Source organism: Mya arenaria, chromosome 5, assembly GCF_026914265.1.
Source record: "Mya arenaria isolate MELC-2E11 chromosome 5, ASM2691426v1".
Taxonomy (NCBI): Eukaryota; Metazoa; Mollusca; class Bivalvia; order Myida; family Myidae; genus Mya; species Mya arenaria.
This window is the reverse complement of record NC_069126.1, coordinates 5,963,473-5,990,542: the sequence shown is the minus strand read 5'-3', so window position 1 is coordinate 5,990,542 and position 27,070 is coordinate 5,963,473. Positions and strand designations below refer to the sequence as shown.

The 27,070-nt window shown below is 35.1% G+C and overlaps 1 protein-coding gene across 10 annotated transcripts; it reads left to right on the top strand.

Annotated features, from left to right (window-relative positions):
• The first annotated feature begins 2,249 nt into the window (after positions 1-2,249).
• LOC128234412 (uncharacterized) lies at positions 2,250-23,187 on the top strand. 10 transcript variants are annotated; one of them, XM_052948631.1, is made up of 9 exons: positions 2,250-2,378; positions 7,598-9,206; positions 9,715-9,885; positions 10,861-10,923; positions 11,546-11,710; positions 15,270-15,371; positions 16,370-16,564; positions 18,092-18,197; positions 22,331-23,187. In XM_052948631.1, exons 2-9 carry the CDS (start codon positions 9,077-9,079, stop codon positions 22,734-22,736), a joined length of 1,338 nt encoding a protein of 445 aa, XP_052804591.1. In that variant the 5' UTR covers positions 2,250-2,378; positions 7,598-9,076; the 3' UTR covers positions 22,737-23,187. The 10 variants fall into 10 exon arrangements, with proteins under 10 accessions (XP_052804591.1, XP_052804597.1, XP_052804595.1 ...); XM_052948637.1 differs by having other exon boundaries at positions 2,258-2,378; positions 7,815-9,206; XM_052948635.1 differs by lacking the exon at positions 2,250-2,378 and adding an exon at positions 2,392-2,519 and having other exon boundaries at positions 7,815-9,206.
• The last annotated feature ends 3,883 nt before the right edge of the window (positions 23,188-27,070 follow it).

Here is a 27,070-nt window from a genome sequence, read left to right as displayed (position 1 = left end):
TCGGTTTTGACCCGTGGTGACCCATGTGAGAACCCCGTTGAAGTCACGTGATTCCTCACCCTGAACACGTGTTACTGTTCTTTTCCAGTCTTTGCATTTCCTCAATGCTGTTTATTTTCTTTATCTTTTTAAATACTATAAATTTATAAATTGCTGAGATGATGATTTTGCTGCTGCTGCTACTGCTGGTGTTGTGGTTGCTGCTGCTGCTGCTACTGATTTTGATGATTTTAATGGTGATGATGATGATGATGATGATGATGATGATGATGATGATGATGATGATGATGATGATGATGATGATGGATGAATGATGAATAGAGTTCCTACTTCTGATGACTATAGTCATTAATCCATGTGCATATATGCGCAGTTTTATCACAAACGCGTTCATTACACACGCGAATGCTGAGGGGATCCCGGAAACTGACGCTTACCACTTGAACAGCATGATCACTTAAACATGTGTCGTTCGAGGGATAAACTTAGGACAAGACAAAATTAATCATGGCTATTGGTACATGAACAAAAAATATGGATATTATACGGGTTTGTTGGTGTGGCAGTCTCAGTCAGAGATTATTTTTTATAGAATTATTATAATCTATTTGAGTTAATTCGGAACTCCTTGGTCATTTTCCATCGAAAACAACCCCGGATGTATATGAACGGTTTACAATAAAAGTAATAATTACATTTAACTATCAAGTATACAAGTATATCTTGTAGTAATTTCAATATAGGACTTAAACTTAATGACTTTACTGTTGGAAATCTTTATTTTTCTATGAAATAATTCACTTTACTAGCAATTAATTTAAACTTAGTTATACTTTCTACACGTTAAAACACTGCAATTTATTAATACTATTATTTTACGAACTACTTCTACTGATGTCCCGACATTCATTTTAGGTTGTTTTCGGTGGAAAATGGCCGAGGAGTTCCGAATGGGGCTATCAAGATAGGGCATCATCAGTCAGAGATTGTTTTTTTTTATATAATTTTAATAATTTATTTTTGTTATGGATAAAATTGTATGCGTTTTTTACCATCTCCGAATTATGCTTCCAATATGGTGAGAACAGGTTATTAACACCGTAATATAGTCAGATTTTGATTTATGTACTATTATATTTTAATTTCAAAACATTTACATTTGTTTTGTGTTAGTCACCTAATTTATGCAAAAAATATTAAGCTATCTAATTAATATTTGCGAGAGTTTAGGTTAGAAAAATATCATCAGACTCAAACAGGCGTGAAAGTGCCCAGAACTGTCACCATTTGCCTGATCATGCTGTTTAAAGCTTAGTTTAATCCTTCTATAAGTGACCCCCCCCCCCCTCCCCAAAAAACAAAACAAAAAACAAAAAAACACGTGTATTTGTACACAACCTCTGTTAATTGATCTTAATCTTATTGCCTAATTGTCTTATCAGATCACCAACCTGAGTATCCTGCAGTGCAGTTATGGATGTTTCATTGTATAAATGGACCCTAAATGGCCCTGAGCCAATACACGAAGACACAGGAAATTGGCGCCTACTTTGACACCAGTGCAATTAGCAGTAGATGGACAGCAGGCCCCAATTTCTCGAAACTTCTTAAGCTTAACAGGTTTAAGTCGCTTATTTCAATTAGCCAGAATACATACTGAAAATGGATTTTGATAAATGAAAAATTGTTAATTCTGATAATTATACAGATTGTTCCTACATAATTTCTCAAAATTCTTGAAGAAGTGAATATAACACATTTTATAGAACAACACAAATGGTGAGATTAGCTTAATCCTGTTATAAGGGACTTAAGAAGTTTCGAGAAATTGGGGCCAGGGGATTATCATGCCAAACATTCCTTAAACTAGGCCTTCAAACACTAACAGATTATCTAGTTATAGTCGTGAAATCAACTAAATCATACGTAAAAAATAGATAAGCTTCGTGGAATATAATCTTGGGCCTTTAATAGAATGTTATTTGAGAAGTATGGCGTACAGGTGAACATGAACCAAGTGAATGTTTTTGCTCTTTTTCTTATGAAAATATACTTTTGATAGAAATGAGCATAGCCACTACAGGGAACATAAATCAATTGATTTTATTATGGAATATGATTTAAAAAGTGTGGCGTGTAGTCTAACATTAACCAAGTACATTTCTATCTTGGCCTTTTATTAAGGAATAAAATTTAAGTAGGACGCGTATAAAGAACATTTAACCAAGTGCATTTCTTTCTTGGCACTTTCATACGGAATTTAAGTTTGATAGTGACGAGTATATGTGGACATTAACCAAGTGAATAGTTTCATCTGGCTTTTTTTTCTGTGCCACTGAAGCAGCGTTTGACCTTTTGATACTTGTAAATTATGGACGGTATGTTACATTCATAATTATACGAGTTCTAAATATGAAGTGTTTGTCGAGTATTGTGAGAGTAAGTATTGTTTGCAGGGAAGAATGTGTTGGATATTTTATACTAAGGAATTAAAACAACTCGACTAACTTCATCGAAAAGTGAGTTTTAACCTATGATGAATCACTCAGGTTGTTCTGTTGTTGTTTTTTTGTATTGAAAACTAAGCCTTCCAGGTAAAGCAGTTCAATATGCAGGTGCAGGTGCCGCTGTTGCACAGGGTACATTCGTTTTATTAAAGATACTCGCTCATTGTTTGTAAAATGCACTTTTTTTACGAAAAAAATATTACGAAATAAAGCGTGGCAAGTTATTATGATGGTGAAACCAATTAAGCGGTTGAAACCTGGAATCCTTCAACTAATGTTGATATTTTATCAAGTATTGTCTTAAAATACCTCAGTTTTGAACAAAAAAAGTAAGCAACGCGATTCGCAAAAGGGTTGGTGCGTGATTGGTTGGTCACCTTATCACGTGATTTTACCAATGTCTTAAATAAAGGTTAGAATATCCATCAGATGATGTATCAGCCCTTGTGGGTTCGATTCCCACTTAAACCAACATTTTATAGTTTTATTATTGTACTTTTTTTCTGCGAATTGGGTATCAAAGAGTAAAATAATTATAGAGTAAGTGTTTGAAATGCGTTTTCAGCTGTTAAATACACGATTATATACTTGTTATTAGTTATTAAAAGTATTCATTAATGCATTATTTAGTAAGTAGTAGAAGGTTTATCACTCAAAATTCACGTTTGTTATACATGACTATGGTTTGATTTTGAATAAGAGTGTCACTTTAAAGCTGCACTCTCACAGAGTGAACGTTTTGACAACATTTTTATTTTATGTCTAAAAACGAGCCAATTTATGCTAAAATTCATGGAAACCAGTGAAATAAGACTGCTGACAAAAAATCAGATCGCAAATTTTCAAATTTAAGTAAACAATTGATGTTTTATGCATTTTTCTTAAACTGCCGGTTAGTAACGCTTTTAGCTATAATTTTCGAACGGAAATATGAAAATCTCCAATCTGATCTTGTTAGCAGTCTTTTATCACTGGTTTGCAGATATTTACGCAAAAAAAAATCAGCTCATTCCAAGACAAAACATAAAAAAGTTGTCTAAACGGTAAATCTGTGAGAGTGCAGCTTTAACATAACTAAGGAAGATAAGTGCCAAAGTATGAACGTGTTTTTCTGATATGGAATAATTGGAAATCCAACAAAGAGCATAATGGTAAAGATGCAGACGCTCATACACATGTACACGATTCTATCGAGGAAGATAAGGCCTAAAAAAATACATTTGGTTCGGGTTACCTGACCCTACCTACGGAATAGGCGCCGACCCTACCGTGTTTATAGTCAGTTTGAAAAAAAAAATGAAAAACCAAAAAAAAATTCTTTTTTTTTTATTGGTTTTTAAATATGTAGTTTAAACCTTAAATGCTTATACAGGAGTTTACTTTAACACCATTCTCCAAAGATGAAAATGACATTCTTATATAAAGCCTAATAAAAAAAGCCTACCTTCCCTACCTATTTTTGAAAAGGATGTAACCCTACCCAAACAATTTTTTTTTAGGCCTAAGACAACAGGCAGTTTTCATTTTAATGTTTTCGCTATCTTTGGGACGCTGCAGGAAAACTACCAAGGTGAACCAAAACCTGTGTAATTGGTAATTTAACGGGTACGCTTCGGCATATGATGGTATGAGTGGTTTATTTAGAAATGTAATAAAAATAAGCATCTCGATATCACGATAAACTGGCAGAATTCTGGCAAATGTGCTTCAAAAATAAATACATTGCTCTTGAAAACTTGAAACATTCACTGGAGCTTGATTTTCAGTACGTGTGATTGTCGGAATTAAAACGAAAACACATGCAAATGTGCTTGGAATATAAACACACCGATTCTTTGTCAGTTTTGAAACTTACAGGAACTTATATAAAATGAAGAATACGCGGTTGTAATATATTATGGAACGTCTGTCAAGATGTTTTTAGGGTATGGTGGTAATGTTTTAAACTTGTGTCACCTAATGCATGTGGGGAAAATGAAGGAACTTTAAAGATTTCTTGGAACCAAGGCGCAAAATATAAGTGGTAATTAATGCACTAGAAAATGAACAGAACAGAACAGAACAGAACTTATTTCAATGAAAGGCTTTACCAAGTGTTATTGGAACCGATGCATTATTTAAAGTGGCACTCGGATTTAAAATCAATGCATACGCATATATAACAAACACGCATTTTGAGTGATAAACCTTTAACTTCTTCCTAAATAATACATTTACGGAAAATATTATTTACTGATTACAAGATTGTAGCCGTGTATTTAATAGCTGAAAACGCAAAAGTATTAAATGATTGGTGAGTCACAGCTTAAAGATTTACTGTGATCTTATATCGTCTCATATAAGTAAAAAGTACCGTGTTTTCGGCACCTTTCATATATTAAACACGGTATCCTTCATAAGAACCATTGTTCTCGACATTTTTTTATCTTGTTTGGTATATTAAAAAAAATGTTTTAATTGTGGTAAATCTTATTTGGGAGTAAGAGTGCATTTTGAAGTGTTACTTAGTGCACAAGGAAATAAACAGAACACAGTAGATATTTTTGAGGAAAAATGAAGTACCTTAACCGAAACCATATTTGAACCGGAAACGCGAGAAAGTGTTCCGAATGATAAGTGGAGAGGATCAAGCTATTCAAATGTTTTAAGTGGGAATACAATTTTAAAAATTATTTCCGCATTTGAATTTTAAGATAAATAGGAACTTCTCCCATATCCTTGTGTTGAAAGTGTACAGCTTGAAAGAAATAAAAATGATTTTGAAGTGATAACCCTTACTCCTTAAAGCTGCACTCTCACAGATTTACTGTTTTGACAGCTGTTTCATTTTTTTTGTCTTGGAACGAGCAAGTTTTTGCGTAAATATCTGCAAACTAGTGATAAAAGACTGCTGACAAAGTATCAGATTTCCGTTCGAAAAATAATGTTTTATGGCTTAAACCGTTACTAACGGTTTTTTCTTTAAGAAAATTTCATAAAACATCAATTTTTGAACTTAAATATAAAAATCTGCGATCTGATAACTGATTTCCATGGATTTTCGCAAAAATTGGCTAGTTCCCAGACAAATAATAAAAAAGTTGTCAAAACGTTCTGTCTTTGAGAGTGCAGTTTTAAAAGAAATAAAAATGATTCTGAAATTATAACCCATTCTCCTTTAAGGCACTCCTTCACAGACTTTATTTTGGCAACGAATTTTTAAAACTTATTATTTGAAAAAAAACACGTTATTTTACTTACTGTAATGATTTAAAAGAAAACTATGGTGGCATATTACTGCCGTAAGATAACCGAATTGTTTCGTGTTAACCACTAAATTTTCGCGATAATAATCTAGTTATCTAGTTAATATTCGCAATTCTCTTTTGGTAATATAAATGTAATAAGTCTAAACACTGGCTTGAAAGTGCTCAGAACTGCCACCTATTACCCGTTTTAGCTATACATAACAGGTTAGCTAGTTATGATTTGCGAATTCCGAGTTATCAATACAAACCAGATTCCAGCCGTGTCCAGCCATTGGCATTTCATTATCAATTATAGGTGTCAACACTATCTGAATTATGTTATGGCAGACTCAACTGTATCCAGGCTGAACTCGTGTACAATAAGGTTAAGTTGCACTAGGTTTGTGGATGCATTCAATAAAGCATTATTATAGTATGTTGACAAAATAATTAGTTTTGGATTGCAAACTGAGAATAAACCTTGCTATTTTGGACTGGAATGAGAATGTAGATTCTAAACGTTTGAGAGGGATGTCCCATACAGAAAAAAGATCTAGTCGAACTTACAAAATGCCAGTAAGGAACAGGAAAACAATCATTTCAAAGAAAACATCTGGAAAAGTTGACTTGGTCATCTTGATTTCATATAGTAGTTAGTAGTGTGGGGAAATGCATAGGCTGCTCTGGTCAGCCCTGTTGTTTACATTTCTCCAGGGTGTGCAAAAGATAGAACACTGAGTTTAACAGACAGGTACACAGCTGAAGGAATTAACAATAAGCCACTCCCCATTTACTCGCTGCCGAGGCAGCGAATGTTGCCCCTTAAATAAATAAAAAAATAACGGGTAAACTAGATAAGATTCGTGTTACTACTTATTCGCGAACGTTAACACGTTATCTTACGGCAGTCATATGCTACCATAGAAAACAGAAACTGACGGATATACATTTTGACAGAATTTATTTCGTGAAACCAAGCTTAAAGTGACACTCTTATTTATAATCAATGCATACACATGTATAACAAACATACATTTTGACTGATAAACCTTTAACTATTTACTAAATAATGCATTTATGGAAAATATTAATTACTGATAACAAGATTTTAACCGTGTATTTAATAGCAATAAGCGCATACATATTAAATGATTGGTGAATGCTAAAAGATTCACTGTGATCTACTATAGTCTCATAAGGTAAAAATACCGTGTTTTCTGCACCTTTCTTTCAAATTAAACTCATAATCCTTCAAAAGAACAATTGTTTTTGACATTATTCATTTTTTTTTAGAATATTAAAACAATTCTATTAATTAAGGTATATCTAATTTGGGAGTAAGAGTGCAAATGATTTTAATTTTAATAGTGTTACGAATATTGTTCATCGAAAAAGAGCTTTTCTGTCACATTTTAGAATACATTATTTATTAATCATTAACAAAACATCTTTATTTTGAACGTTAAATGACTTTTAACATTGCATCAAGCATTTTCTTCATATTGTCACACTATTTTCTGTGTCCTACCTTGTCAGACCTGAACGAGTCCATTTTACTAAAAGGGAGGGGGCGGGACACCGCTCCCTAGCCCACCTCTTCCGCGGCCCCAATGTCATTTGGCTCCCTACGCGCCTGTTTAGTCCACCGTTATTTCGTTATTAAAGAAAATGCATTTTACAAACCATGAGCAAGTCCCTTTAAGTTTGGAAGGTAACGAAAATAAAATGATCAAGTCACCATGTGTCTGATCGCGATAGGTTTGCACCAATTTACAAATGACGTAAGCGGATCTGCTTTAAAGTGATTTTGTAACTGAAGGATGTGTTATACATAGTCTAATGTTAGTTACTGCGCGTATTTAGTTACGAATCAGTGGCGAACAAATGTACCAATCTAAGATGTTGTATTATATATGATATAAAAACAATATGTAGGAGGATATGCAGCTGAAATGCTTGCGATTGACTAAGGGAAAATGCATTTTTGAAAGACAATTCAAGTGTTATAAAACTGGATGCTACAATTATTAAATCGGGTTGTTTTTGGATATTATGTTTTATGAGGCTGTTTTCACATCAGGAAGTGAACATTTTACTTCTCAACCGTGACCGTGACTCAGCCACACTCAGGACCATACTTCACATACTAGAGAGTGACCAAGTAAGGTACTACACAGGGACTACACAAGGCACTAGCTAGTGATCAAACAAGAGGCCAACTAGTGACTACACAAGGCACTAGCTAGTGATCAAACAAGAGCCCAACTAGTGACTACACAAGGCACTAGCTAGTGATCAAACAAGGGCCCAACTAGTGACTACACAATATACGAAGCAGTGAGCACACGAGATGCTATCTAACGACTACACAAGCTTCTACTTAGTGACTACACAAGATACAAACTAGTGACCACACAAGAGACTAGCTAGTGACCACACAAAATACAAGCTAGTGACCACACAAGATACTAGTTAGAGACCACAGAAGATACATGCTAGTGTCCACACAAGATACTAGCTAGAGACCACACAAGATATAAGCTAGTGACCACACAAGATAATAGTTAGTGATTAAACAAGATACAGGCTAGTGACCACACAATATACAAGCTAGTGACCACACAATATACTAGCTAGTGACCACACAAGATACTACCTAGTGACTACACAATATACTAGCTAGCCACACAAGATACTAGCTAGTGGCTACACAAGAAACTACGTAGTGACTACCCAAGATTTTACCTAGTGACCACACAAGATACTACCCAGTGATTACACAAGATACTACCTAGTGGCTACACAAGATACTACGTAGTGACTACCCAAGATACTACCTAGTGACTACACAAGATACTTCCTAATGACTACCCAAGATACTACCTAGTGACTACACAAGATACTACCTAGTGACTACACAAGATACAACCTAGTGACTACACAAGATACTACGTAGTGACTACCTAAGATACTACCTAGTGGCTACAAAAGATACTACCTAATGACCACGCAGGGTACAAGCTAGTGACCGCACAAGAGACTACCTATAAAGCACACAAGAGACTATAAAGGTGACTAGCTGGGTAACCAAGGCGTCTCAACCGTATGTGAATATATGTTAAATATATACATCACAATCTAAACTGATAATGGAACGCCACTCTAGGCATAAGCCAGAGACGAACAGCTTAAACTATTTTAAATGACCACAACTTATCAGGTACTGAAAGTTTACGTACTTAACGCTACACTGAATGTACAAACGCTTATATTGGGCCTAAGCCGGAGAAAGACGTCATACTCAGAGAATTTACCACGCTTCGTCATAACCGGAAGTGACAGATGGGTAGCGGTTGTCACGGGACTCTGGTTGGCCAACGGAAGTTGGGTGGCAACCGATTGGCCGGCAGCACCCAGGTGACGCTTCTGGCGGTGGGCTATATTCTCTTGGTCTCCTTGGCTCAAACATCCGGTATGTATCTTACTTACAGCTCGCACTTCACAATAAAATTTAAATAAATTGACATTAAAAGAGATAACAGAACATGGCTGAATGTATTTACATGGGAGAAATTGGGACCACGCGTTAGAATGGGCGCAATTTTTACCATTAGCCTCCTTTCCCAATACTGAAAAATACGTTTATGGCGGGTTTCCACAATATCATATTCTCAAGCGGAGGGGGGGGGGGTGGGGGGGGGGTTCGGGGCGCACCCGGAGCACCCGCCCCCTTTCAATCGCCCAAGGATATTTTTTTGTATTTCAATATGGGAGAAAACACGCCCAAACCGCACAGTTTCGGACTAGCAATTGATAAAATTTTGTGATGGTGTAACCCCTCCCCTGACAATACTTTAAGCCAAAATATCTGTTCTGAGGGAGGGGTGCAGCCAAATCCTGGTCCCGCCTGTATTAAGTCAGAATTTGTTAAGTCTGGCGTTTTATATTGATTTAACAATATGTTTGCATTCTTTTACAAGGATTCCAAGACAAAATGTGGACAGATGCTCACAATGCATGCCGAACGACGAATACAACCTTGCCCGAAATGTATCTAGGGAGCACCCCAAAGGAAAGGATTCGACTTGTTGGGTCTACAGGGCCTCTTTGGCTGATGGGATTTGAAGTATTTGGACGATTGAATAATGAAGGTATAAATTGTTTTAAAAATGCGACAATGTGGTGGTGTTGTTGTTGATGATGATGATGATGATGATGATGATGATGATGATGATGATGATGATGATGATGATGATGATGATGATGATGATGATGATGATGATGATGATATTGTTGTTGTTGATGATGCTGATATGATGATGATGATGATGATGATGATGATGATGATGATGATGATGATGATGATGATGATGATGCTGATGATGATGATGATGATGGGTGATTGTGGTGGTGATTGTGATGATGATGATGATGAGGATGATGATGTTGTTGATGGTGGTTTTGGTGGTGGTGGTGGTGGTGGTGGTGAAGGTGATGACGACGACAACGACGACGATAAGCAACATAAGACCACACTCTTCCAACAAGAGTCATTCAACTATATATGACTTAAAGCGACTCTCTCATGTTTAATAAGATGCATTTTTTTGGCAATTGATTAGGAGTGCTGAAACTAAGATACTGACGGCTTACTAAATTAAGTTTGGTAAATCATATGGAGTATTGAAACTAAGATACTGACGGCTGAGCCCTTCAACAAATGTTGATATATACTGACGTTCGCGACTTTGAACAACATTAGAAAAGCAATTCATTAAATGGCTTAAAGGTTAAATTATCCCACGCTTTTAGTATGAGTCAGTGTGGGCCAGTGGTTTGGGTGTATTAAGTTTTCCATTTTCCTAACGGTACCAGCGTGGGTTCACTCCCCACTACAACCATATTTTTCCATACTTTAATTGTATTTTTTCCTGCAATTTCGGTATCATTGTGTAAAATTATTATAATATTAGTTTTTTTCAGATGCATTACCGTGAAAGCAATATTTTGATTCAAAAGCATTAGTGAGTCTCTTAAAATCACCTCGAGAACTTGAAGAATCTTGTCACCAAATACTAGAAGCAATGAACAGTACAGCATGCCGGAGTTATTAATTGTATTTTTAGGGAGGTTGCATGGCGTCCTATACCTGAATTCAACAGATACAGCAAATGTGCTTTGTGGGATTGGTAAGTCTCAAATCTGTTTATTCATGTGTTTTTTTAAATGTAGTAAAGAAATGCGTTGATCTATATCAACGAATAGTCTGAATCTAGACTCAGACTAGATTTTTTTTGTAATTTTATATTGATGATACATCAATAGTCCTTCATGCTTCCGGTTAAAGTCGGGTCGTTCTGTTTACAGAATGGGTAAGAAAGGGTTACTGAAATGTTTTCTTAAATGAAATGATTTTTTTTAATAATTACTGAATGAAATAATGAACTATTGTTGTAAATAAAAGTAATGAATTGCGGGGTTGATGTCATTATCGGGGATATGAACGCAATTGGGCTGGTCAAAGTACGCGTGGAGTCCTTCGGACTCCATACACTTTGACCAGCCCAATTGCGTTCATACCCCTATAATGACATCAAGTCCGCAATTCATTCCTTAAATGTTTTACTCGTGGCTATGACACTCGTGAAATATAGATGTTCGTGCTCACTCGGTGAAATATTACGATCTTACACTGCAGTAAACAATTATCCTCTATATCTTGTTTTCATGATTACATATACTGGAGTAGGCAAAACATGTCCCGTGTCCCCGAAGAACACAATCATGTTATTTTGTCTTCTCTTCCTCCAGATGGCAAAGGCAAGACAACGTATGCTGTTGCTCAAAGCCTGTGTAGCGATAAAGCTCCGATGTTGAGCGTAACGGCATACAACATATCGCATACGGCGCTGGAACGCGATCAATATAACTCCAGTCTTTGGATCGACACCATTGACCCTGGCGAGTTTATAAACGGTATGCACTTTTTTAACACAATTCACCGTTGCTTTCCCGCATGATTTATATCATACTTTTTCATTCGGAGCTCCTCGGGTATTTGGATCGAAAACAACCTCGGATGTCATTCGAAACTCCCCGGCCATTTGTATCGAAAACAACCTCGGATGTCATTCGAAACTCCCCGGCCATTTGTATCGAAAACAACCTCGGATGTCATTCGGAACTCCTCGGCCATTTGTATCGAAAACAACCTCGGATGTCATTCGGAACTCCTCGGCCATTTGTATCGAAAACAACCTCGGATGTCATTCGAAACTCCTCGGCCATTTGTATCGAAAACAACCTCGGATGTCATTCGAAACTCCTCGGCCATTTGTATCGAAAACAACCTCGGATGTCATTCGGAACTCCCCGGCCATTTGTATCGAAAACAACCTCGGATGTATTTGGATGGTTTAAATACTCAAAAATTGGAACGTTTAAGTCCGCTGCAAGTTAATCGCATAGTAATTTTATTTAGCAGTTAAACTTTATGACTTAACACTTGGGAATCTTAATTATGTTTGCAATAATACACTTCATTGGCAATCAATTTAAACTTAGGTCAATAAATACAACTCTAAAACACTACATTTAATTAATGATATAATTAAAAAAGATACGAACTACTTCAACTGATGTACCGGCATTCATCCGAGGTTATTTTCGATAAAACTGACCGAGGAGTTCCGAATGCCTTCTTTTTTAGTCGCCTATTCATCAAAAAAATATAACAGAGAAACTTCTCGTTATAACCTTTTTTCAACAAATGTTAAGATGCTTTCTTTCCCATGTTAACATGTAAATATGCAAACGCTGTTCAGAAAACGGTCAAAATGTTTCTTGCAAAATTCATTTTATTCATGTTTGCTGATCCTGCGATTCTTGTTTTGATGACAGTTTAGAGTTTTATTATTATTATTATTATTATTATTATTATTATTATTATTATTATTATTTATTTTTTCATTATTATCATTATTATTATTATTTTTAATTATTCATCATCATCATCATCATCATCACATCATCATCATCATCATCACATCATCATCATCATCATCATCATCATCATCATCATCATCATTATCATCATTATTATTATTATTATTATTATTATTATTATTATTATTATTATTATTATTATTATTATTATTTTTATTTTTATTATTATTATTATTATCATTATTATTATCATTATTATAATCATTATTATTATTATCATTATATATGCAATACTTTAAATAATTTTATTATCCACACATCTTCACTAATCTGTCAGTCAAATATGACCACTATACCTGAGGGTAAATCACTTCATTATGACACACTAGCCAGACCGCTGCAATATAGTCACCCTCCGAATATGCCCGCTTCTTAATTAGTTTCATTAAGATGGGGATGGTGCATGGTGGTTATACTAAAACTTAATGTTATTGATAAAAAAAGAACACCTCGGAATTGATAAGGAATAAACGTGCGTTTTATATGGTACGATTTTTTATTTGGATTTAAATTTATTTTGTTTTTAAAAACTGAGATTTCTGATATTCTTATGGTAATTTCGAAACCACTCAGCCTAATTTATTTATTTACTTCCGGTAGCTGTGCACCATTCAGCTTTGTTTCAAGTCTTAATAAAGATGCACTCTTTTCCCAAATAAGATTTACCACAATTAAAACAATTGTTTAAATATCCGAAAAGGATGAATAAATATAAAAAACAATGTTTTTTATAAAGTTTTAATTTGAAAGAAATGTACAGAAAACATAGTATTTCTACCTTATGAGACGATAGTAAATTGCAGTAAATCATTCACCAATCATTCAATAGTTTTGCGTTTTCAGTTATTAAATGCAAGGTTATAAACTTGTTATCAATTAATAGTATTCATTAATGCATTATTTAGTAAGTAGTTGAAGGTTTATCAATCAAAATATATGTTTGTTATACATGTGTATGGTTTGATTTTGAATAAGAGTGTCACTTTAAGGTATTATTTTTGAATTTTAAGATTCCTCTTTAAAACTTGGTGCTATCTTTATGGTAACTTTGATGGACTTTAGCCCTAAAATGTATTGAAATAATTCCGGATGATATCTATGAATCAGTGGATGGTAAAATAGCTTAAATGGTTTGTTTTTCAAATTAATGATTTTTCTTTAAAACTGGGAGTTCTTGTATCGTTATGGCCACATCAATGCAATCTATCTTTATTTATTCAATTAGATCAGAGAATATGCAGGTGACCTGAAGTATTTGAATGCGATCTATATATTGATTTGTATCTAGCGGATCCGGGGTGGGGGGCATCCGGAGCCCTCCCTAAAATCGTCCATGTTTACTTTTTATTTCAATATATGAGGATAAGGTAATAAAATACACCCAAGATGCACAATTTCGGATTATAAATTGTTGGTACCCCCAAACACTTGAAATAAATAAATAAATAAATAAATTTTGCTCTGAGGGAGGGATGTTATTAAAAAGGTAACGCCCCCCAAATAACACCCCCACCCCCATGCCAAATCCTGATTTCGCCCTGTTTGCGTTTTTTTTGTGTGTGTTTTTTTTGTAACTGTTCATGTAACAATAATAAACAGCATACTTATTATTAATCACTTTCTAGATTTTTTTTCATGAATCATCATGCGTTAAAGTAACTTAAACTTCTTTTTTTTTTTGAATTAAAGATTCTTCCTCAAAACGGAGTTCTTGTATCCTTATGATAACTTCGATGCACTTGACTTTTTTATGAATTCTTCCTGTTGATCTTTATGAATCAGCGTGTTTAAAATAACTTCATTTTTGAAAGATTTTTTCTTTTTAACTTGGATATTTTGATGTACTTCATACTGGTTGATCTCGAAGCACCAGTTTGTGTTAATGGAAAACGTGTACATACCATCTTTTATTCCTGGCTCAAAGTAAAACCAACCTTGTCATATATATTCTATTAGTTAAGTTTATACATTTTAGCTCGATCGTGGCAAATAACTATGGTACCCTAGCGTTCGGCAGTCAAAGGGTAATACTGGGGAAAAAGGTGCATAAGTACTGGCTCAACCCAGGAAAGTTGTATCCCGTGTATATGTGTTCTACATCGAGCGCGTTAAGGAACAAAGAGGCCACTTCGCAAAGAGCTAGGGTTTCGCTCCCTAGGGTTTCGCTCCCGGATCTCTTCTATCTCACTCTGTTTCTTCAAGTCTTCCAATGTCCAGATTTTAATGGCTGTCACTTCTGTTTCATGTCACTTATGGCATTTAAAACACAATAATGAATCGTGATGGCGTCACTGCGGGGTCAAACCATATTGCAGTCAATGGGCGCGGACAGACCTTGATAAACTCTCATAAACAAGCCCCAGATATCCATTTTGAGATGCCATGAGAAAGGAGACTGATGCCGATACCACCAACCCACAAATTCTAAGATGGACTACACTCACTATTTCATCAATGGTTTTTACTGAGCGTATCAATGATAGTTCGTACGTGCGCATCCATGTTTAAAACTTACTTTCTCTCCCAACAGCTGATGGCACGGATGTTCAGATTCTCTGCTACATTCTGACAGAGTCAGGGGAAATTCAGACAGACAACTGTACAAACAGTCACCCCTTCCAATGCGTTAACGGTAGACTATTTGCGTTCGTTTTATTTAAATACCTTTTTTAAAATCAATCGGGTAGCTTTTAGGATCTGCTAAGTTTACAGCGCTTATTCCAATCAAAAAAGGGAAGAAGATTCTTTTGTATCTATTAACTAACTGCCAAACAAAAGCACTTCCAACAACTATAGAGCACCAGTCAATTGTAAACACGCCCCCACCTTCCAGGTCCAGGGTTATACCGGGGAAAGCGAGCGAAATGGACTGTGCTTTTACCTTCCAGTGGAGCCCGCAGTGCCTAGTGAGTGCGGTAGTTTTGTTTGCGTGTCGATAATTGCGGGGAATGGGCCTTACTATGGATGTCCCGGAGGTGCGGGGGCATTTGGCGGTGATTTTACCAGCAGTGTGTCCCCGCAGGACGGGGATTTTACCCGGGATTGGCTGGACCTCAATTCGAATTCCCCGCTATTCCCCGGACCTGGGGGGCAGTGGTTACAATTGACTGGCGCATAATAAACAGTCAAGTGCTCCAGCTAGGCTTTAATAGCAGGATTGGGCATCCGCTGCCCCCTTTCCAGCACCCTGCTGCCTTTTTACTCCACCTTACTTTTGCTGTTCTCTTTTGTTAGATATAGTCAATTGAACGAAATGAGTCTAAAAATAATAAATATACACCATTTTGACACCCAAGGAAAGATACCAGCTATGGTCTTCAAATATAACATACTTTTTGTATAAAAAGTAGTTACAAGCACAATAAGAATTGAACAATATAGCCATTGCAAGTGTCCAATTAAAGCTCTTTCAATGCGCATCAAAAGTGTCCTTTCAGACCTAGCACCCTGGCCTTTTCAAATCCTGGCTGGAGCGCTGACATCGTTTGATATCATTAATTACAGCCTTGGCTAAATAGTAAACTGGCTAAATTGGTAACGCTAAGGACAATCCTTATTCATGCCAGAAAAGCCATGGTCAAAATATTCATAATTCCAGGACTAACCTTACGTTTTTGAATTATTCTGTAGGCAGTCTAGCGCCTGTGGTGCGGTACTTTGGGAAGACATCCCCGTTTAACCGCTACTCTTCCGGGACCCACACGACACACGGAGGAACTTCCGGTACTCCTCGCACCTCAACGTCACGCGGTACCAATAACGACGTTTCTGTAACGCCGGTGAAAAACACGACCCGTTCTAGCACTCCGAGGTCTAAAGCAAGGGGTTTGTGCAAGGGGTTTGTTTTGCAAGGGAATTACGCAAGGGGTTTATGCATGGCCGTTAAATACATTTTTGGAATAACAAAACCTGTCGGATATTTAGTTTTTCGACTAAGAAAATCAAGCTATGAGCTTTACACTGTTTATATTTGTTAAGCAGGCACAAATTGAGACATACCGTGGTGTCAAAATTTAATGGTTTCTGGGGCAACGAGGATAGCAATGCGTCGCCACTTGGTCATTTAGTCCGTCCTTTCGCACGTGCTGCTCTACCTGTTAATGCCCGTTTGTTAATGCAAATATATATTCAAGCGTAATTTACCAAATATATACCGATTATTTTTATTATTGTATCTGGGTTCCCAATGTCAAGCACGAAATTAGGGGTAAGGCATCAGTTATTTCGCATGAAATAATGAAAATAACATAATTTGATATCATGTCTAAACACGTCTAGAGATACCCCGATTCACAACTGCGCTATAGTTCATTATGTACCGTTGGCGATTTGGCCACGAAATGTCGTATAAATCATGAATGATAAATGGAGCAGTTTCATTGGTTTCGCAATGGAACATCTCCGGAAATCTGCTCACTACACATTTAAACCAGTCACTTAGACCACTCGCCTGTGGAGACGACTGACAGTACAGGGCTATTGAAGAGTATTTAATTGTAACATGTGATTTCATTGGAAGAATAGTTGTCTCCCTCGCCGGATGCATATTCATATAAACGAAATTTTGTCAGTCAGTTTTGCCACGGTATAAATGAAGTGTAACGGAAGAAAGTACGTGGTTGCCGACAATGGTCTTAACTGTTATGATTAATTGTGTGCTATGTTCTATGTCAATCTCGTGACGAACAGAGAATATTTCTCTGCAATCACTTACACAACTAGCTGAATATTATGTATACATGTACATGATTTTTACATTTATTTGTGTAAAATTTGTTTGATGTTTCATTAAATGGCTTTGTTTCCAACTTCTTTGTTTCATATCACAAATTAAAAAAAAAGTTAATTACGTCACGTGGCATTAATGGTCATCACCAATCGGAACACCTCGGCCAGTATCCAGAGAATCTCGAAGCTTGCCGGAGATGGCCGAGTTGTTACGATTTGGTAATCACATGACATGCGTGGTAGCAGTGAATGGGTAGTATATGAGCATTCTGAACTCCTCGGCCATTTTCCTCGAAAACAACCTCGGATGTATGCCGGTACATTAGCAGAAGTAGTTCGTAAATATTTGAATTGTATCATTAATTAAATGTAGTGTTTTAGCTTGTATCTGTTGATCTAAGTCTAAATTGATTGTCAGTGAATAATTGCAAACATAATTAAAAATCCTAAGAGTCAAGCCATTTAGTTTACCTGCTTAATTGAATTACTACGCGATCTACTTGCAGCGGATTTAAACATACCGATTGAATATCGCCTTTATACAAATTACATCCGAGGTTGTTTGCGAGAAAAATGGCAGAGGAGCTCCGAATGAGTGTACGAGCTCTTTTTTTTCGCTTACAGCTAATCTAATGGACCAAGATCTGCTTATTACGCTTTTCTGCACCGGGGCAGCTGTCATTCTTGCTGTTGTGGTCGCCGTCTGCTGCTGTTGTTGTCGTCAAAATAGGTAATGTGTACACTCATATTTATAACTAATATAATGTTATCAACTTACAAGAAATATCTTTTAAAAAGATAATCGGCGAGCTGACTAGTGTCCAAATAATTTGAATGTTTGACATGTAAAAGTTCAATTGTTGTATATGGTCAGCAATGAGTCAGTAGTATCACTCTATTTCTATTTCGTCAGCTAATTGGTCAGCACTTTAGTATGATCCGAAATGGCCGAGGAGTTCCGAATGGACGATTTTGTTTAGTACACTCTGATCAAAATGCAAGAAAGGGAAACAAACCTGAAAAAGTATTGAACAAAAAACAACAACAACCAATGTCTATACTATTTTAATCGTTTTACTCGTTTAACGGATGAGCTTATTAATGAATATTTTATTGAATCTCGGGATATAATGGCGGGACATACGACAAACCTATTTAATCTCATTTTCTTATCGGGTCATTTTCCAACACCATAGATGGAAGGAATTATCACTCCTGTCTCCAAAAAGGTGATAAATGGGGACTAAGAGTAAATGTTGATAAAACAAATATTATTGTGTTTAGACGTCGCGGTCGTTTACGAAATGATGTATGGATGTATGAGATTGTAGACAGCGTTAATTATTTAGGAACGATTTTTAACTGTTATGGGTCATTCAATTCAAATGTACATCTATTGTGTGGAAAGGCCTTAATGGCCTTAAACGTGCCGTTGTTCAATTTAAAAGAATTTAGTTTTGCAGCGAAGACAAAATGCCAATGGTTTGATGCGTTTGTATTGTCTATACTCAATTATTCATCAGAAGTTTGGGGATTTACAAAATCCAAAGAAATTGAGCGTATACATTTGCGTTTCTGTAAACGAATTTTAGGTGTTAAGTTGTCTGCAAGTAATGCTGCTATCTATGGTGAACTGGGAAGACGCCCGCTGTCCATAAATATATATTATATAATAATAAAGTACTGGTTTAAGTTGCTGTGTTCAGAGAATTGCAAAATGGAAACATTGTATGTATGTTCCTTGAATGATTTACTGAATAACAAAAAATATATATATATGGTTTTGGTGAGGTGTGGGAACAGCCTTATTTAGTTGATAAAGATGTATTTTACTTAGCTTTAAACAAAGATAATATGATTGTTATATGCAAAACTGGAGAGATGATTTAATGAAAATTTCAGTATTATGTGTATAAGGAAATTAAGGTTAGCGTTGAATACGAAATTTATCTTAATAGTAATATTCCCCACTATTTTTTTATTTTTTTTTACACAAATGAGAATATCATGTCACAGTCTAAGAATTTAAACTGGGCGATATGGAAGAAAACGCATTGACAGAAATCTAAGATACTATGAACTATGTGATACTGTGGACATAGAAGATGAGTATCACTTCTTGTGCATTTGTAATAAATATAAAGTTATACGCAAGCGATATTTACCTAAATATTATATTGAAAGACCTAGCATGATAAAAATTGTAGAGTTGATAAACACAAGAAATGAGACACTAATTCTGAAATTAGTTACTTTCATAAAATGTGCGCGTAAAATACGAACTCATTTGTTAACTCAATGATGAGTTGTTGTTGTTGTTTCGTTGATGTTGTTTTTTGCATCATGTAAGTCTCATAAAAATAAGACTTTAAACTATGCTATATGCTTATAAATTGAATATTTGTTATCATTAATACAAGTACAATATTTCCTTTGATAATATGTTTTGATGCATGTTCTCCTTAGCAATAGTATAATATATTTGATATGTTTGTAATGTATTCTAAATGTAATATTAAATGGTATATTGACTATTGTTTATATGTATGATCATGTTGATGGATAATGAACTGTATGTTTAAATCCAAATAAACTATTAAATTCTATTTCTAATATACTCTGTTCCATTCCACTCGTTGTGTACTCTTTAAGATGCACTCTCACTCACAAATAAGATATACCATGACTTATAGACATGTTTTAATATACCAAAAAGGATGGATAATTGTCGACAAAATTGGTTCTTATGAAGGATACTGAGTTTAATTTGAAATAAAGGTGCCTAAAAACAGTATTTCTACCTTATGAGACACTAGTAGACCACAATGAATCTTGAACCATTCACCAATCATTTAATATTCTTGCGCTTTCTGCTATTTAATACACGGTTCTAATCTTGTTATCAGTAATTAATATTTTCTTTTAATGCACTATTTAGTAAGCATGGCATTTCTACCTTATGAGACATTAGTAGATCACAGTAAATCTTTTAGCATTCACCAATCATTTAATATTTTTAGGTGTTCAGCTATTAAATACACGGTTATAATCGTGTTATCAGTAATTAATATTTTCCATAAATGCATTATTTGGTAAGTAGTTAATTGTTTATCACTCAAAACTTATGTTTCTTATACATGTGTATGTATTGATTTTGAATAAGAGTGTCACTTCAAAATATGATCTGTCTTACTTTTGTGGAAAAATCGTTCGCCGAGAAATAAAATACTTCAACTTTTAAATTATCAGAGATCTAAAGAGCTCATTTCCGATACTCCTTTATTTTATTTGACTACTAATGGGAGTTCTAGTTTAAGTTTATAATGGCCAATTAAAATCTTAATTTCATTCAATTCGTTTCTGTGAATTTCACAAGAAGTTATTGTGATTTCAGTCGGCCTGATGGTCGACAAGGGGATGCAATATTTGCCTTGTTATTTGGCCAAGGGATATTGGTTCACGTATTATAATGTATTATAAAACTGTCCAATTCAAAATGTAACCGCCAGTTCGAAAGCACCTTATGAATGAGAACTTCATTAAGTATCTACGAATTTGTACTTGGCCTTTCCTTTTAACACTAAGCTAAAAAAAAACTTGTTTATTGCCTTTATGTCGAAGCAGGTTGCCAAATTGCATATGTACTGTTGTTTTTTAACCGATGTACCATTTGCGACTGTGTTCAAAGAAGAAAAAAATGGATTAAATTAGGACTTGAAAGAAGTTAAAATATATATATATATATATGCCTAACATGAATTTATATCGATAAGTTCTTAAAATGATACATACGGCAGTATGTAGTATATATAATTTAAGAATTACTGTTAAAATAGTTATTCCATACTTGCCCAGGTGTTTAACTAATCAGAATACTCCCTTTTTTCGGTATTGGCTCTGTTTTCCTCCTACAAATGCTGACTTAACAGCTCTTTTAAATGAACTCGCTCATGTCTTGGACCACAGATTGAACGTTTTGGCAACTTTTTTTTATTTTTGTCTTGGAACGAGCCAATTATTGCGAAAATCCATTGAACCCAGTTAAATAAGACTACTGACAAAAATTAGATCGCATATTTTTATATGTAAGTTCAAAAATCGATGTTTTATGCATTTTACTTTAACCGTTAGTAACGGTTTAAGCCATAAAACATTAATTTTCAAACGGAAATATGAAAATCTTTGATCTGAATTTTTGTCCACAATCTTATATCATTGGTTTGCAGATATATGCGCAAAAATTTGCTCTTTCCAAGACAAAAAAATAAAAAGATGTAAAAAATGTAAATCTGTGAGAGTGCAGCTTTAAACACTCCGAATGATTTGCCACACTTTATTTCGACTTTCAAAAATTGCATTTTCCAAAACATGAGCGAGTTCCTTTAAAGGTTTAAGATTTTCCCACATTAAATTTCAAACTTGGTACTGTTGATGGGTAAAATAGCATGGTGTTCATATATAACATATTGAGGCCTTATGCAGTATTAATCCATTTTTTTAATTTAGGCGAGTTCACTTTTTTAGTTTATGTATATATCATTTTTGTAACGAGCATGAACTGGGACAATTGGTTATTTGATATTTCTTTGTCAAGTCAAGTCAAATCAAGTCAAGTTACGTCAATTCAAGTCAAGTCAAGTCAAATCAAATCAAAAAAGATCAAGTCAAATAAAATAAAATCAAGTCAAGTCAAGTCAAGTATAGTCATCATGAATGTCAGAATTTCGGAGAATGATTGATGACCTCAAATGAACAGAACAGAAAACGCACAGACAGAGCGTGAAACATAGTATAGTTCCCTTCGGAAATCTTTTATCTGTAATATGTTAACTTTCTTAATATTCTTAAACATATTAATTACAGGCATGGGAAAAGCGGGTCACCGAGTTTGGCCGATAACTACTCGGAAACCGCCGATTCCGTCACGTTCAACGCCTTGAAATCGTCAGAAGCCAGCGAGTACGCCACGCCATCAGACGCGCTTGGAGGAGGCGGCCCAAAGACAGCTCGTCCCAGATCGTCTCTGATTGAGGGCGAATATGATGTGTTGCAACAGGGCAACGCGCAGACAGATAAACCTAAACGAAAAGTGGCGATTGTGAACGCTTATAATCACGTGATAATTGTGCCGCCCAATCAGGATCGAGCGAGTGGATCAAAGGAGTGCGAAAATGAATATGACGTGTCAACCTTACATAAACAGACGAACATTGTTGTTGATCCAGAAAAAGGGTCCGGAAATGTTTATGGTCACGTGGATATTAGATAGTATTAAGGCCAAAAACAATAATTGTTTGTTTCGCTCTCTATAAAAACTACACATTTACGCGTCTTTTCGAAGCAATACACTATCGAAAAGATGAGCCAAAAAGGAGAACGAATACAAAGTCAGAATTTTTTACCAATGGCAATACAGTAAAACTTCTGTATCTCGAAAAGGCGATAACTCGAACAGGCGATACTTCAAGACCTGCGGATTGGTCGATGTCGGGGCTAAGTCCCGACCCTTCTTCCTTCTATTTTCATATTAAATATTATGTGCAAAAATAAGGTCCGGCGGTAAAAGTTAAAGGAGGTCGGGAATTCGGAAACAAACTTTTTTGTATTCAGCAAGAAAGTGGATCTGTGATATGTGTGCGATGTAATTTTGTTAACATTTTCTAAACATTACTTGTATAAACTGTTTTGTTACCTTTGATAAAAGAGCATTATATGTTTTAGTTGGAGTTTTCATCGAGATATTCCGGGTGATAGACTGGCGAAAACCGTACCGTCTGTTATTTGGTTGTTGCCAACAATTTTGCTTTAAGAATTATTTCCGTGACATAAATACAATTATTGTATAAGATCTTCATGAAACTCGGTAAGAATGTCTGTCAACACTAAATTCAAAAGAAAACTAGGCCAATAAGTCAAATATTAAGACAAAGGTATGTGTTAATGTTTATCATTTCTTTTAGAAATACATCTGTTGGCATTGAACCGTCAGGAATCTCTGTGAATATATATTTTTTCAGCACGATATTTAAGAAAATAAGTATATCCTTTTTGTGATTAGGGGTCTTTATCGGGTAAGAAAGTGGATCTCTAGGGTCAAATCAAGAATAAAATGCATGCACAAATTCGAGAGTGTTTTTATCCAATCTTTATGAAACTCAGTCAGAAAATTTGTCAACATGATTTTTAAAACACATGTGAATATGGGTCAGCTAAGGTCAAAAACTAGGTCACTATCCAAATATGAAGACGATATGTGTTAACGTGTCCTATTCCGTTAGTAAAAACAATAATGCTTCAGTTATCAATTTTTATTTTATTTCTTAGCTCTATATTTTAGAACATTGTGTTTATTGGTCATCTCGGATCAATACTAAAGTCAGACCAGTGTGAATACGGAACCACAGTGGCTTGATGACAAAGGCTCATTAAAGTCACAATAAATAATTTCAACTAGCCAAAATTATATTTTATACATACTTGAACATGTACATTATCAATATAATAAATTGCCATAAACATAAAATGGGATTTGAAAAAAATAAAAAAATACCCTATACTGTAATATAAAACAAGTGAAGAATGTTCGCTCGGCGAAAACGTAAACAAAGACCAATTCTCGTTAAAAATTATCACAAGCGCTAGCCAGACATTATGTTGTCGAAATGACGTAGTACCCGGCGCGCCTTAATCGAATAGCGAAAGCGGCCGAAGGACGGGAACCATCGGAAAAGAGTTGAGTGTTCCGGTGGTTCCCGCCCTTCGGCCGCTTTCCCTAATCGATTAAGGCGAGCCGGGTACTATGTCATTTTGACAGAACAGTGTCTGGCTAGCGCTTGTGATAATTCGCATTTTGAAGCATTTTCGTCATATTTTGTTTCTCTCGACAAGAATACCGGTTTTAACGTGTATATAACGGGCCACTGCATCTATGAGCCAGGAATTTTGTTTGTAGCTTACGAAGAAATTATATTTTTCAACGAGAATTGGTCTTTGTTTACGTTTTCGCCGGGCGAACATTCTTCACTTGTTTCATATTACAGTATAGGGTATTTTTTCAAATATCATTTTATGTTTATGGCAATGTATTATATTGATAATATACATGTTCAAGTATGTATAAAATATAATTTTGGCTAGTTGAAATTGTTTATTGTGACTTTAATGAGCCTTTGTCATCAAGCCACTGTGTACGGAACAGCAGTATATACCGTTATCTCTATAAACATTCATCCTGCTGCAAAATCGCATTTGTCAAAAACGAAAAATCCGGGTTCAATGCGGTGTCCGCTTTAAAGTGATACTCTTATTTAATATCAATACATACACATGTGTCACAAACATAATTTTTGACTGAAAAACCTTTAACTACTTACTAAATAGTGCATTAAAAGAAACTATTAATTACTGATAACAAGATTTGAACCGTATATTAAATAGCAGAAAGCGCAAGAATATTAAATGATTGGTGAATGGTTCGAGATTCATTGTGGTCTGCTGGTGTCTCATAAGGTAGAAATACTGTGTTTTAGGCTCATTTCTTTAAAATTAAACTCGGTATCCTTCATAAGAACAATTGTTTTCGACATTTCTTCATCCTTTTTGGAATATTAAAACAATATTATTAATTGTGGTAAATCGTATTTGGTCGTAAGAGTGAATCTTTAACCAACGCGAGATTTATACCTATGTATCTATATGAAAATATTACCTTGACCAAGGTATACGTTGTATACATAAAAACTTGATACATTGATTCCACGAATATTCTTTTTATGGTATACTGGTTAGGGACCCCTTTTCGCCTGCAACTGGATTTTTTTCTTGAAAGTTTTGAGAAATACTTTATGTTTTCGAATGGAATTTCACAGGATGAAAGGTTGACCCTGTCGACAACAACGGAACATTGTACTTTCTTGCGTTAAACTTCATATTTCCGTGGGAAAGTTGATTAAAATAAATAAATAAATATAAGGCAGAGGAGACTACTCTTCTTCCAATAAAATCGTTTCTTACAAGTAACTACTCTTTAATTAATAACCCTGTATTGGCGGTTGTCTCCGCAGGCGAGTGGTCGACTTTGCTGGTTTAAAATATGCAGTGATCAGGTTTCCGCATTGGTACCTTGCGGAATCAATGAAAATGAAATTCATGCCTTTATTATTGGGATATTTTCTTGCTTATTTCATGTGTTAGTGTAAAAACATTGTAAGTATTCTTAAATTAAAATTAGAAAAAAACAACATTTTTTCACAAATAAGCTTCATGAAATGACCCATGATCTTAAAATTGGTGTGGTACGATTAATAATATATGCTTTATTTAAAGCTGCACTCTCACAGATTGAACGTTTGACAACATTTTTTTTTTATTTTTTGTCTTCGAACGAGCCAAACTGCGAAAATCCATAGAAACCAGTTATATCAGGCTGCTGACAAAAAGTAGTTGGCAGATTTTTATATTTAAGTACAAAAATTGATTTTTTATGCATTTTTCTTAAACAGTTAGTTTCGGTTTAAGCCATAAAACATTAATTTTCGAACGGAAATATGAAAATCTACGATCTGGATTTTTGTCAGCAATCTTATATCATTGGTTTGCAGATATTTACGCAAACAAATGCTCTTTCCAAGACAAAAACTAAAAAAGTTGTTAAAATGGTCAATCTGTGAGAGTGCATCTTTAAGAACGAATTCAAGTTATGTACTTACTGTTCTGTAACAAAATTCGCCAACTTTAAAAAAATGTAATTCTTAAAAAAATCGCAAAAAAATGTTCCTGACTGGCAACAAAGTAGTTTTTTTTTCGTTTTTTTTCTAAAGAATTTAACATTATTTAACGAGTATTCAGTCATGAAATAGTAACAATCGAATTTCCCCCACTGAAAAAATATGGCGCAAATTTAATCTTGCTGATACAGTCGGACACCGTTGGCTCGAACTCGCTTGGCTCGATTTCTTTGTTGGCTCGATTTCTTTGTTGGCTCGATTTCCTTGTTGTCTCGATTTCTTTGTTGGCTCGATTTCCTTGTTTGCCCGAACTGGATGTAAAGGACTGATTTATTTATACTGAAGGTAAGCATTCCCGCTTGGCTCGAATTCCCCAAGGCTCGAGGTAATTTCGCTGGTCTCTGGGAGTTCGAGCCAACGGGGTTCGTCTGTACATGGCTAATTTTTAGAAAAAGGTTTTAGATTCCCCATTTCGAAGCTTTGTTTGAGCACTGCATATCATTTGTATAAAAAACAACCGACCTTAACTTAAATTCATTTTTACGTGGCTACCTTCAACCAATTTATTATGGCTTTCAATCATTCGGAACTCCTCGGCCATTTTTCTAAAAAACAACCACGGATGTATATTGATGTTTACATACTCAGAAATCGGTATGTTTAAGTCCTCTACAAGTAGATCGCGTAGTAATTTAATTTAGCGGTTAAACGTAATGACTTAAAGGGGCTGTACTCCGTATGATGAAAAAGCGAAAAAAAAGAAGAAAATTGTCGAAAACTAACATAAACTTGGTATCGATGTGTACAATGCATTGAAACTTACTAACTGAAGTACCACATAGTTTACCATTTATTTATTTTTCGTATTTTCCCATTA